This window comes from Taurulus bubalis (genome assembly GCF_910589615.1).
Source record: "Taurulus bubalis genome assembly, chromosome: 6".
Classification (NCBI taxonomy): Eukaryota; Metazoa; Chordata; class Actinopteri; order Perciformes; family Cottidae; genus Taurulus; species Taurulus bubalis.
Genome location: NC_136594.1, coordinates 18,578,411 through 18,590,956, shown reverse-complemented (window position 1 = coordinate 18,590,956; position 12,546 = coordinate 18,578,411). Strand labels below are relative to the sequence as shown.

The 12,546-nt window shown below is 43.2% G+C and overlaps 2 protein-coding genes across 2 annotated transcripts in view; both read left to right on the top strand.

Moving 5' to 3' along the window:
* Positions 1-167: 167 nt before the first annotated feature.
* tekt4 (tektin 4) lies at positions 168-4,385 on the top strand (the record flags this gene model as incomplete). The annotated part of the gene is made up of 7 exons (XM_079220036.1): positions 168-695; positions 3,065-3,135; positions 3,253-3,396; positions 3,472-3,558; positions 3,660-3,795; positions 3,874-4,028; positions 4,172-4,385. 7 exons carry the CDS (start codon positions 168-170, stop codon positions 4,383-4,385), a joined length of 1,335 nt encoding a protein of 444 aa, XP_079076162.1.
* Positions 4,386-6,286: 1,901 nt separating this feature from the next.
* The window catches only part of LOC306738512 (lysyl oxidase homolog 4-like), an 18,257-nt gene continuing 11,997 nt past the window's right edge, over positions 6,287-12,546 (top strand). The window contains exons 1-4 of the mRNA XM_079220374.1: positions 6,287-6,379; positions 7,313-7,581; positions 7,681-8,333; positions 8,936-9,147. Coding sequence (XP_079076500.1) covers positions 7,314-7,581; positions 7,681-8,333; positions 8,936-9,147 — 1,133 coding nt within the window. The 5' untranslated portion in view covers positions 6,287-6,379; position 7,313. The remainder of the gene's footprint in view (positions 6,380-7,312; positions 7,582-7,680; positions 8,334-8,935; positions 9,148-12,546) is intronic.

The window sequence follows — 12,546 nt, the reverse complement described above, 5'->3', positions numbered from 1 at the left end:
ATTTGATAATGAGTCACCTGAGCCAGCGCTGCTGGAGCTGCTCCGGCCAACACGAGTATCCAGGCAACACCAAACAAACACACAGCTCAGTCTGCTTCAGGACTGTGCACGACTGAAGGTACTTTTCTTTCGGCCCAAACCTGTAGCCTTATTCAATTGGCCCTAAAATGAGCTCTGAGGTTTTAGTGGCAAGGCCTCACTATGACAGCAGAGCTGTGGCTCAGGGGGTCCTGGTGAAAGAGCCTCCTGTAGAGCTGGATGTCCCTCTGCCGGCCTCAGGCTCAGCCACAGCGGGGTACCGCTCGGCTAAATACTCGCCGGCTGAGTGGTTCTCCAACTACCACACCATCCTTCAGCAGGCTGGTACCGACCGCCACGAAGCCGGCAGTGTCCAGCGGAAGTCCAAGGCTCTGTACCAGGACACTGAGGCCGCCACTTTGAAGACCCAGGCCGAGGGAACGCGTCTTCTGGGAGAGAGACTACAAGAGATCCACTCCTGGAAATCAGAGCTGCAGCAGCACATTCACCAGCTGCTGGCCGACACGGAGTCCCTGTTGGCGCTGAAGACGAGGCTGGAGAAGGCGCTGGACGCCACAGAGACTCCATACGCCATCGCCACCGATAATCTCACCTGCAGGACCAGGAGGCTGGGACCAGACCTGGTCCGAGACACCGTGGAGGAGGAGCTGGTGAAGGTGACCAGCTTTATGATCAAAGAGTGGATGTGCTATACATTTTAGCTGCGACAATGAAATGGGACTTCGCTGTTGATCAATGTCTTTGCATGAAAAGAATCACAAAGGTAACAATAAATTGTATCAAAATCATAAAACAATAACTTAGTTCACAGTTAGTATGACAAATAAAGGATACACAGCAAATATTTTCCCAAAATAAATTCAAATGAATTCTTAGCCTTCTGTATGTAGCAGAAGTGTCAAGTAACGAAGTAGAAATACTTCGTTTCCTTACTTAAGTAGAAATGTTGGGTATCTATACTTTACTGGAGTATTTATTTTTCAGACGACTTTTTACTTCTACTCCTTACATTTTCACGCAAATATCTGTACTTTCTACTCCCTACATTTTAAAAAATAGCCTCGTTGCAATTTCATTTTGGTTTGTTTTCGTTCAAAAACAAACACACACAAAAAACCTCTCCGCCCCGTTGCCCACAGATACGTGCGCACGCACACAGGTGACCGCTATATCTGCGTTTTAAATGCTCCCAGGGTGAAGATGCAACAGCAGCTCTCCTGTGAGGAGCAACCGGAGTTCTCCTCGCACCGGAGCAGCTCTCTGAACCCGGAGCAGCTCTCTGAACCCGGAGCAGCTCTCCTGCTCCAGGTGAAACGAGACAAAGTGCTCGTGTCTTCTACCAACAATGAGCTGCTGGCTTCACATATTACAAAAGTAAAAAGTACACGAATATAAGACTAAGTCATTAATACATACATGGACAAATGCCTGTACTTTCGGGTAAATGGTTACGCTTGCGCATGCGCGATTTGACGCCGTCTTTTCCTGCTGTTGCGTTTCTCAAAATAAAAAAAACAGATCTAAGCTCAATATTGAGCATGAATTGAGAGAGGCCGTATCAAATCTACAACCCCGTTTATAACATATGTGTCGAGGAAAGCAGCTCACTGCAGCCACTAATACTGATACAACCTGATGGCTCACATATCTGCACTCATTCTGTTTTGTTTGGCAAAAAAAATTAAAAGCTTATTGCTTTCCACAATGAGCTATTTAGTAGTAACTAAATATGAGTAATCTTTTGCACAGATAGAACTTACACAAAACATTGTCTGATGGGGCGATCTGATTTACTTGAAAGTGATTGCAATTGTCTTTATTCTGTGAAAAAAAAAAGCACAGACGAGTCACACAACTATGTTATTTACAGAAAAAGTTTGAGAACCACAGCTTTAAGTGTTTGTGTCGGAGTCGCCGCCTATTTTGCACTATTACAATACTTATAGGCAACTAGTTATCATGTCTTCCGCTCCATGAAACGCATGTTAATGCTCAGTAGTACACATATGGTACTTTAATGTATTTGCATTGTAATAAAATGTGATCATTTTCAATGGGCATATATGCAGCTGAAACGGGTAGCCTAGTGCATCCCACATTTTTCAACATAACATTTTAAAACATTATAGTCATTATGGCCTTTATAAAAATGATTGTTTTGGGGGAGGTGGGGTAGTGCACTATAGGCCCCTGAGACGTGGCTTAAGAGTTTGTCCTTAATAGAAGAAAATAAATCCCCTTACATTACTTTTACTTTTAAGTAGTTTTTAAACCAGTACTTTTACACTTTTACTTAAGTAAAAAGCTTGAGTTGATACTTCAACTTTTACAGAACTATTTTTAAACCCTAGTATCTATACTTCTACTTGAGTAATGAATGTGAATACTTTTGACACCTCTGGTATGTAGTAAGTGATTCATTGTATTAATGAGATGCTTTGGGAATCATCCACTTAATACTTAATATTGAGATACTACTTCTTCAAATCAAATAATCTAGAACTATTTGATCACTCAGCTGTTGCAAATGTGTGCTGCTTTTTCATGTCTTAAATTATAATAAATTGAATATTGGGCTTTTGGACTGTTAGTGGTACAAAACCACTCATTTGATGTTATCACCTTGGGTTGTATACGCGCCGATGACAGCAAATGTATTATGTGTTTTGGTAGTATTTTCATCCGGTCCATTCTCACAAAAATGATATCTCAGGAACAAATGATTATGCTAATTATGACAATGTCACATACATGTCTCAGAGGATAAAATGATGAAGTGATGAAATTTTGAACAGACATGGATGTCAACTGCAACATGTCGGAGTCATACAACCTTGAAGCAGTAAATATAGTTAATTTTATGTTTTATCAACCAAATGATTGATGGATTAATCAAGAAGATGATCTGTTGATAAACCGATAATGACAATAATGATTAGATCAATATACTTCAGTATAACGGTAAAACAGCCCCAGCAGAGGGCTCATGAACACACAATAACCAGAAGTGTATTTTGTTTGGTAGGAGGTAGACTTGATCAGGAGCATCCAGGCTCTTCTGAAGAGGACTACGGCTCAAGTGGTCTGTCAGATCAAGTGAGTGTCCAAATTTGATTGGTAAACCCACGTATAAAATATGTAGAATTAATTGTTTTAACCTCTTAACTTTAGAGAACAGAATAGCATCCTTCGGTTTGTGCCTGTGTGTGTTAGGATGAACAGGGCGGCTAAGCAGACGTTAGAGTCGGACTGGTCTGATAAGCACCAGGCCTACAACTTTGATGACCACGGTGGAAGATACAGTAACCTGAGCCCAGATACCCAGCGGCACCCCAGCTCAGCCGCCATGCAGGACCAGTGAGTTTTAAAAACTTAAGAACTGCATGAAATTCCAAACAATGCACATAACGTGTGTGTTCTGGTCTGCTGCAGGGTGTGCAACAGCATATCGTGGACAAAGTTTACACAGGACAACTTATCCAGGGCCTTGCAGGAAGAACAGGCCACCAACAGTCTCAGGTCAGAGCGCTCTGTGGGTCAGACGTGTGCTTTCCAGCATAACGTGACACATTATTTCAAGTGTTCAGTCAGCATAGTGATGCTGTTTGCATGTGTGTCAGACTGCTGGTGGAGCGAGTGCTGCAGGACACCACTCATGATCTGAGAGTCCAGTGCTCCAGTGTGGACCGGGCCTTCAGCCAGCGCTGTGCGGAGCTAATAGAGGCCAAGACCCAGCTGGAGATGAAGCTCGCCCAGGTAGACAGGCAGACCGACACACACACTGACAGAGTGGACTCTTTGGCTCTGTCTTAGTGTGCGATCGTGTGTGTGTAGGTCTTGGAGCAGATTGGGTCCCAGGAGAGGAACATTGTGGCTGTACAGCAGGCCATCCACAACAAAGAGGCTCCACTAAGAGTAGCTCAGTCCAGACTTTACCTCCGCTCCCTCAGACCCAACATGGAGCTCTGTAGAGATGACCCCCAGTTCAGGTGTGCGCACACACACACACACACACACACACACACACACACACGCGTAGACTCACTGTACTCTGTCTCATCACACTATAGTGATCATCTTCTCTCTCTCTCTCTCTCTCTCTCTCTCTCTCGCTCTCTCGCTCTCACTGCAGTTTGGAAGGGGAGTTGAGGCAGATTGACGCCACTCTGGCATCTCTGCGGCAGCAGCTGAGTGAGGCCAGAGGCTCCCTGTCCCACCTAGAGGAGTCACGCATGACCCTCGAGAAAGACATCAACTGTAAAGCCCACTCACTGTTCATCGAGAGGGGAAAGTGCATGACTCAGCGTAAACGATACCCAGCGGTTTCTACACTGTCGGGATACTGAAGACGATGACCGCTTGTGTGGAATTTGCTTTGATTTTGCCATTACTCTACGTTTAAAAATAGATTTTCAATTAGATTAGATTAGATTTGTTACTAGATTTTTTTGTCTTTTTTGTTTTAGTCTAAGCCACTGAGCAATTTAAAAAATACATGTAATATATATATATATATATATATATATATATATATATATATATATATATATATATATATATATATAAACATGCCTATTTGTCTGTACAAGTGTAGTTTGAATTAAGGTAATTCAAGCCTAAAATGTTCAAGTTTAGTTGACGTCTGGTCCTATTTCAATGACAAAATAGAAGTTCATCAGACCATCAATAAACATCTATATGTTCATTTAGAAGTCTATTAAACTTTTCCACTTTTTAACTTAGTTTTAGCAGGATTTAGCTTAGCTGTGTAATCTACGTCCATTAGACATTGAATAATTCACACAGTCTTGTATTTGAAAATGTATATAAATAATTAAAAAACAGCATTGAACAACTACATTACATACGTTATCCATGCACTGAAATAATGAAACTGCTTGAATCACATGAAATAAAGCTTGAAAAAAATTACAAATAAATACTAGTATTACCAAAGCATCTCTTCCCTGCATGACAACATAACTTATTGGGTTATAGAATTGCGAATTAAAAAGTGATTTACAGCAACATCGTCATGTATGAAACTAATGTTCAACAATATCGTAATGATTTGCTCCACTAGAGTGAGCTGTTGAGCCCAAATATTGTCACATCTCAGTACACTCAACTTTCTTTCACCACAAAAGCAGCAGAAAAATCTGGTTTAGATAGTATTTTACATGTCAATGTAATATTCTCACATCTTAAGATGCTACAGTTAGTTTAATATTTGTGAGACAGATATTGATGTGTATATAAAAAAATTGTTTAGAAGGAAAAAACAGCTATCTGCTCAGTCCTGAACCTCATCTTAATGTCTCGTCTCTGCTGAGCTACACTCAAAACTACATAATAGTGAAGAAAAAGAATAATAAAGAGCTCAAACAACAGGGAGATTGAAACACAGCCCTACATCATCAAAAAAGGGAGCTGCTTGACTTCTAAAGACATTTCTGCTATTTTTACAAACTACATGAATCACTGTGGATTTACATATTCAGCTTGAGGTTCAGCTCATGATGTTAAAGCACTGTAACCTCATTTTTAGCAATATCAGCTCTTCCTTATTTAAATATTGAGCAACCGCCTGTCTCCATCCTGAGAGAGAGCGCCCTTCATGTGAGGAGGTGCCACGACTAAGGATGTTATGAAACTGAACTTCATGCAAAGGGAAAGAGTTCAGACAGGCAGCTCCGTTCTTATGTGTGGAGCACATAGTATTTATTTCATGACACCACCAACTGTGGGTACGGGATGGGGCCAGCGCTGAGCGTGTGTGTGTGTGTGTGTGTGTGTGTGTGTGTGTGTGTGTGTGTGTGTGTGCGTGTGTGCGTGTGTGTACGCATATAATTTTACCATTGTGTGGGATAAAAATGCACGCCCTTTCAGCCTTTCAGACATCACAGGGGAAAGTGACTTTTCCTTTTTTCAGAGTTTTTGGGTAAGACTTTGATACACAACATTCAATAGGCAAACAATGAAACCAACATTGTGGGACTGAACAGTGTGTGTGATATAAGGAGAGAAAAATCCTCATGAAATGAAATGTCTCTTTTATAAGTTGAGCTCACGTGTATCCTGACCGTGGGACTGGAAGACTTCGTAAGATGATGACAAGGACAAATGTGACCCGATGAAAGGGAGAAAAAAAAAGTTGCATAAATGAAGAAAAAAAATGGGAGGGATGGACGAAGTAGCAGATCTAAGGGTGTGACAGAAAAAGAAAGAGGGAGGGAGAAGAGGAGAATAGAGACAGCAGGACCAAACTCACTGCCTTCTTTTCCTCCAGTGCTCTCTCCCTTCTTCCTCCTTGTGACTCCAAGCTGAGATCAACAGATAGGTGAGTTGTACTTCAGCATTCTCCCTTTATTTCACTTTTTACCTTATTTTTATTTTTTCTCCATTATTCTAGATTTCATCCCTGTGGCTGCCTGAACTCATCCACACTCATCTCTCTTTTAACAGCCTTAATTAAAGCCCCAAGAGTCAGACTCTTTTTTGGGGGGGGGGCATATTTATTTGTACTGTTGCACGTATGTATAGGCATATGGAAAACATGATTTGACTGAGCCCTGGTTGTATGGATTTACAATAAGATATCTCTCATCTATCAGATCTCTCCTCTTTCTCCTTATATCCAGTTTCTTCCCCTCAAGCAGAAAAACAGTTTTTAGGAGTGGTCCAAGGATGAATTAATCATTGCTCATTAACCAAAACGTCTCTTGCATATGTTGACCTGCCGCTTTATTTGTGTGTGAGAAAATTGTTATGATGGTGTTTGTTTGATTTTGTGTCTGTTGGCTAAATGAATGCAGCTAAGCTTGAGGGTTTGCGGAAAGCCAAAGTTTCCGTTGGCTGGACAGAGACGCTACTTTTAGCTTTGGTCTTTACTCCCTTTGCCCTGACTGGTTCAGACGGAGGGCCATTTTCACGATGTTTCTCAAACTTCTGACTGTCCTTTAAACGACTCCGATTATATTCAAGTATAAAAACATCTATCAATCTTTAATTTTCCTGCGAAATGTCCCATTAGGGTTAGAAAATAAGTTTTAAATTATATGTTTTGTCTGAGTATGGAATGTGAGTTTCATGAATGAGTGATCTTTTGGGATGTTTGTGGTAACATGTGCATATATATTTAGAAGCTCCTGTTTTACATCTCTATCTTCTATGTTTTCGGCTTACTGTTTTACTTATCTTTACCTAATGCCACACCACTGCCATTTCCATTCATCAGGCCCTCTCTTCTCCCCATTCTTTTTTTCCCCTCCAGGATGCTGTCCCTCAGCTCCTTGTCCACGCTCCTCCTCCTGCTTCTCCTCTACCCCCCTGCACTGTCTGCCCAGGAGGTGCTTGTGCGTCTGGCAGGCGTCGGCCGGCGCAATGCAAACGAGGGACGTGTGGAGGTGCTCTACAATGGCGCATGGGGCACAGTGTGTGACGACGAGGTGGATCTAAACCTGGCCAACGTGGTGTGCCGACAGATGGGCTTTCAACGCGGCTTGACCTGGGCGCACAGTGCCAAGTTTGGTGAAGGACAAGGTATATCCAGCCAGTGGCATTTAGCTTTTGAATACCTTACACCTACATACGTTTTTATTTCTTTTCATTCAATAACTTCCTGCCCTTTCTTCGTGTTAGGTTTGATCTGGTTGGACAATGTGCACTGTTTGGGCACAGAGACCTCTATCGCAGAGTGTCGCTCCAATGGCTGGGGAATCAATGACTGCACTCACGCTGAGGACCTGGGGGTCATTTGCAGCCCAGAGAGGACACCAGATTCCCCCACTGTCTCAGTGACGGAGACTCCTTCAACCTCCAGGCGCCAGCCAAGCCAGCAAAGACAGAGAAACCCACCACCCCAGCAGCCACAGGCTGCACCTCCCCCAGGCCAAATCCCCTCATCTTCTGCAAGAGGCCATGAGATCGCCCTCCATCGCAACCCAACATCTTCCCGACGCAGCCTCATCTCGCCGCAGGAGAACGGCCACGAGATCCGGATCTCGCAAAGGAATCGAGGTGGTTCCAGAGCAATCCCGCAGACGAGCCCCGCTCTGCCACAAGGGCACCAGCTACCTTCACGTCTGGTCAATGGCGCAGCCTACAGGCAGAGACAGGAGGCAGCGAGGAACAGTCCACAAGCCATGAGACGAGAGGCAGAGGGACAGGCGAACAGGCAGCCCCAACCCCAGTCTGAGCAGAGGAGTGACAGGAATCAGCAGCTCAGCGGGAACCACGTAGAACCAGAGCCTGTTCATCCATATGTTGGACTGGAAACTGATGCACAAACACAGGTAAAAACACACTGACACCTTCGTGTACACTACAAAGAAGTAGCCCAGTATAGATTCCCATGCATAAATGTAATTTGTGGAGCCACAAGCCAGTGGACTTGTATAATTAGAGGCAAACCTAAAACCAGACCTTCTCCAGCTCTTTTGCAGCCTTAAGTTTAGGACGGAACCACCAGAAGCTCAACAGCCCCTTTCTTCAAACGTGCAAGAAACTCAAAACCAGAGGAAATTGCAAGATAGTTATCTCTTGTGTTTGCCTTTCTGTCTTTTCAACTTGCAGAGTTTACACTTTCTTCACCATTTTGTAATCATCACGACATGTATCCCGACACATTAAACAATCTCTCTGTTTTGTGTTAGTTTCCTTCCTGCTGGCTAAATGTAATGCGGATGATTAGAGAGCGTGATGATTTGAGACATAGCATGTCATCTTATCACGTTATTCTTCTCTAGATTGCATGCTGCAAGCGGATATTTAGTTAAACAAGGTGTGGTTTGAGCCAAGATGAAGTCATGTTTTAGGGTGCGTGACAAAGATTCATTTCTATCCTAGATCATTTAGGAGGAAGCACTCAATTATTAATCACCTTAAAATATTGCAGGGATCTGTCAAGGTTCACATAGAGGAGGCTCGTCTACGGCCTGTGCTTTCCAGCAACCACGGCGGCCTTGTGACAGAAGGAGTGCTGGAAGTGAAGCATGCTGGGAGGTGGCGTCACGTGTGTAACCGGGGCTGGGACCTGAGCAGCAGCCGTGTCGTCTGTGGCATGTTAGGATTCCCTGATGCAGAAGTGTTTGACCAAAACGCCTACAGGTGGGTGCGTGAGAATGGACACGGCAGAGTGACAGAGGAGGAGATTGTGTGTGTGTGTGTGTGTGTGTGTGTGTGTGTGTGTGTGTGTGTGTGTGTGTGTGTGTGTGTGTGTGTGTGTGTGTGTGTGTGTGTGTTGATGGAAAAGTGCCCCATGACTGGATTGCTGTTCCATCCCCCCTGTAGTAGAGGTTAACCACAACTGCTGTCATTAGCACAACCACACTTGGCAGGACATGTCCACTGTGGCATTAGCCCAGCCCGGCTGTCCACCAGGTCTGTCTGGCCCATTGGCTGAGTGGCCTCTACGCAGATCTTTAAAATAGCCTTAGAGAGTATGTTATTAATGTCAAATCCAGACTACGAGATCATCATCATCATGGCATGTCTTCACAAGAATCCTCCCTTACATGGTTTCTAATCTCATATAATTAAAAAGAAGAAGAAAACACTGTAAACTGTGTGCAGCAGCACTATCTAAAGCAGAGTGGAATGTCTGAAAATCTGAGGACTTATATTCAACTAAAGTACATACATTATTGAGGAAGTTAGATCTCTGTGTTTCTGTCAATGTCATTAGCTCAAAAAAGCCAACTGCACATTAACTACCCATCAACAAACAGCAGACAGACACAGTTAGCAGCTAGCTGGTGAACAAAGTGAAGCAAGCCCTGAAAGAACCAGTTGGTGGAGACCAAAGCGTAGTTGAATATTTTCCTTGGATTCTATCAGATAGAGGGTATTTTATTCTATGAGCCAGAAACACAACTCCAAAGGAATCATAACATTGGACCGTGTCTGCTGTCAAAATAAGCAACTGTTTGCGAACACGTTCGACTTAACAACTGAAGAGGCGATGATGGTGTTGATGACAAGGTCAAAGCTTTTTCAGGCTCTGCAAAAATAATCTGTGGATGCACATTAAATCTAATTTAACGTATTGATTACTGTAAAGTTTGAACACTTCATCTTTTTAACTTTAGTTAACTTAATCTTTTTAAGAAACATAGTTGTTAGTTGTTGCATGGGAGCTGAAGCTGTTGAATCCCATTAATGTGCTTATATTTTACTAGTGCAGTAGATGGATGTATTTTTAATTTAGCGGACAGAAAACCCGTCAGAAAGCTTGTACAGAAGCTAGAAAAGAAACGGGACATCGGCTCTCTGTCGTATGTTTTCAAAATATAACTCTTTTGTAGTCCCTAAAACACAAATATTTTGCTCAGTGGTTGTAATGCTGAATCTGTTTCTATGCCCAGCACATCTGTCTAACTTTAGCTCTAAATACCCTCTTTAGCACCGACACAAACCTTCAAAGCCCTTACACTTACGCACACACACATACCATAGAAAAACCCCAATACCTCACCTACATACACATGCTAATATATCCCTGCCTCCACCCTCGTCGCACAGCAGCTTACGAGGCCTTACATAAACTATGTCCAAAATCCATGTGTGCACACAAATAAATACGCAAATACACACACGCACACACTTCTGCACACGGAAACACAACCCTCTGTGTGTCCGTCTGTCTGCCCACAGAGGTCTTTTTATGGCTTGGCTAACAGGGTGAGTGTACTGACCGCTAGCCTGCCCTGCACCATCTGTCTCTCCATGTCGCCAATAATTACCCCTTGTGTCCTGCTCTGCTCGGCTCCGCGGCAGGAAACAGGCTGCATCTCCTCAGCTGCCCTGTTCACCACCACGGCCACAGCCTAGCAATGAATAGCTCTCTCTCTCCTATAGCATCTTATCTCTTAACCTAAGGGCTTCTTCAGAGCCGTGTGCATTAGATGCAGTGATGTGAGAAAAGCTAAACTTCTGAATTCCACTTGGTGCTTCAGTTTGGCCTTCAAAGTCCAATATGGTGGTTAGCTGGTTTGTCACCATGCAAACCTTCTAAACCTAATGTTAATGTGGACAACAACACTGAAAAACACCTCAAATTTGTTTGGAGAAACATTGCATTTCTGTGCCAAGAACCCGACCAGCAGCTTGTGTAAAGACTCAACCCGGCCAGAGAATGTTGTTTGTTCTTTGTCAACCTCCACCCAACTACGTGGGAGATGAATGGGGCAGCCATTTTTGTCCGACAGTAAACATCTGAGATGGGGAGAAAGTTTTTTGTTTTTTTCAACAAGCACCAAAGTGAATCATTGGCGTCTGATGCCACATGTCCATGTATTTTGAAGCAGAGTTATGTTGGCAATTGTCCTTTCGAAAATGTTCCCTAATGACGTATTATCAGCGTTATTATGAATCCCACTGCTTTTCTTGGCAAGACCTATCCTGCATAGCATTCAAGCGCTAGGATTGGTCAGGTGTCCATGCCTACAGAGGTACTGGTGGTCGTATGCCCCTATGCAATGAGCTCTACTGACCCTATTTACTCAAGGTCAATGACTAAACTCAATCGTGATCACTTTGGAGATCCCTGACTTTTCCACCAGAAGGTGAAAGTTTTCTGCTATCCCATTGAATAGTTTAACATCTCCTGGATGTATAGGCTCGAAATTTGGTGCAGATATGTATGGTGATCCTCTGACCTTTTCCTTAACGCCATCATGAGGGTGTTATTTCTGTTTTGGAGTGAAATGTCTCGACAAGTATTGGATAATTGCCATGAAATTTGGTACGGACAACCATGTCCCCCTCACGATGAATTGTAATAATTTAAATGATCCCTTAACTTTTCATCTCGTGCCTTCATCAGGTCAATTTGTCCAGTGTCTTGATGTATGAGCAAAAAACTGTAAAGAGTTTAGTGCAAAGCACTGCCTCACAGAGGTGCTGGCATGGCTGTGGACACTTTTTATATATTGGCCCTTGCATGATAACAGTCATATCACATCTTAATGGTGCTCCCCACTGTGCTGGCTGTGGTCAATGCCTGTTCTACTTTGTGGTTTGTGTCCACTGGAACAGCTGTATTTATGATCTGAGAGATCCAGTATTCTGTTGACTGAACCTGCTGCAAACCCATTGTTGTGTCAGCACTTCCCTCTCTGCCCATGTGGTTGTTTTTTTTTGTTTTTTTGGTGTGACTGCCTTTGTCTCTGCCTGTTAAGTTGCACAGCACATTTTTACAGCTGCTTAAATACTCCCCCACTTTGCTGTGCTTACAAAAGGCAAACGGTAAAGCCATTTTCCAGCTCCCTTGTTTCATCACATCCACACTCTCTTTGAGGCTTGACAGTAACTTAATTTCTTCTAATTTACTTTAACCCCCTGCTCCTTCTTCCCTCTTCAGTTATGTATTTTTTTAAAGCCTCTTTATGCCTTCGCAGCAATTACAGTATGCTGAAACCCACAATTCATGGAAAGTACATCACTCTGAGTTTTCGTTCTATAGAGGTTGATGGGACGGTCTTGAGGCTGCTGTGGAGCCAGTGTGGC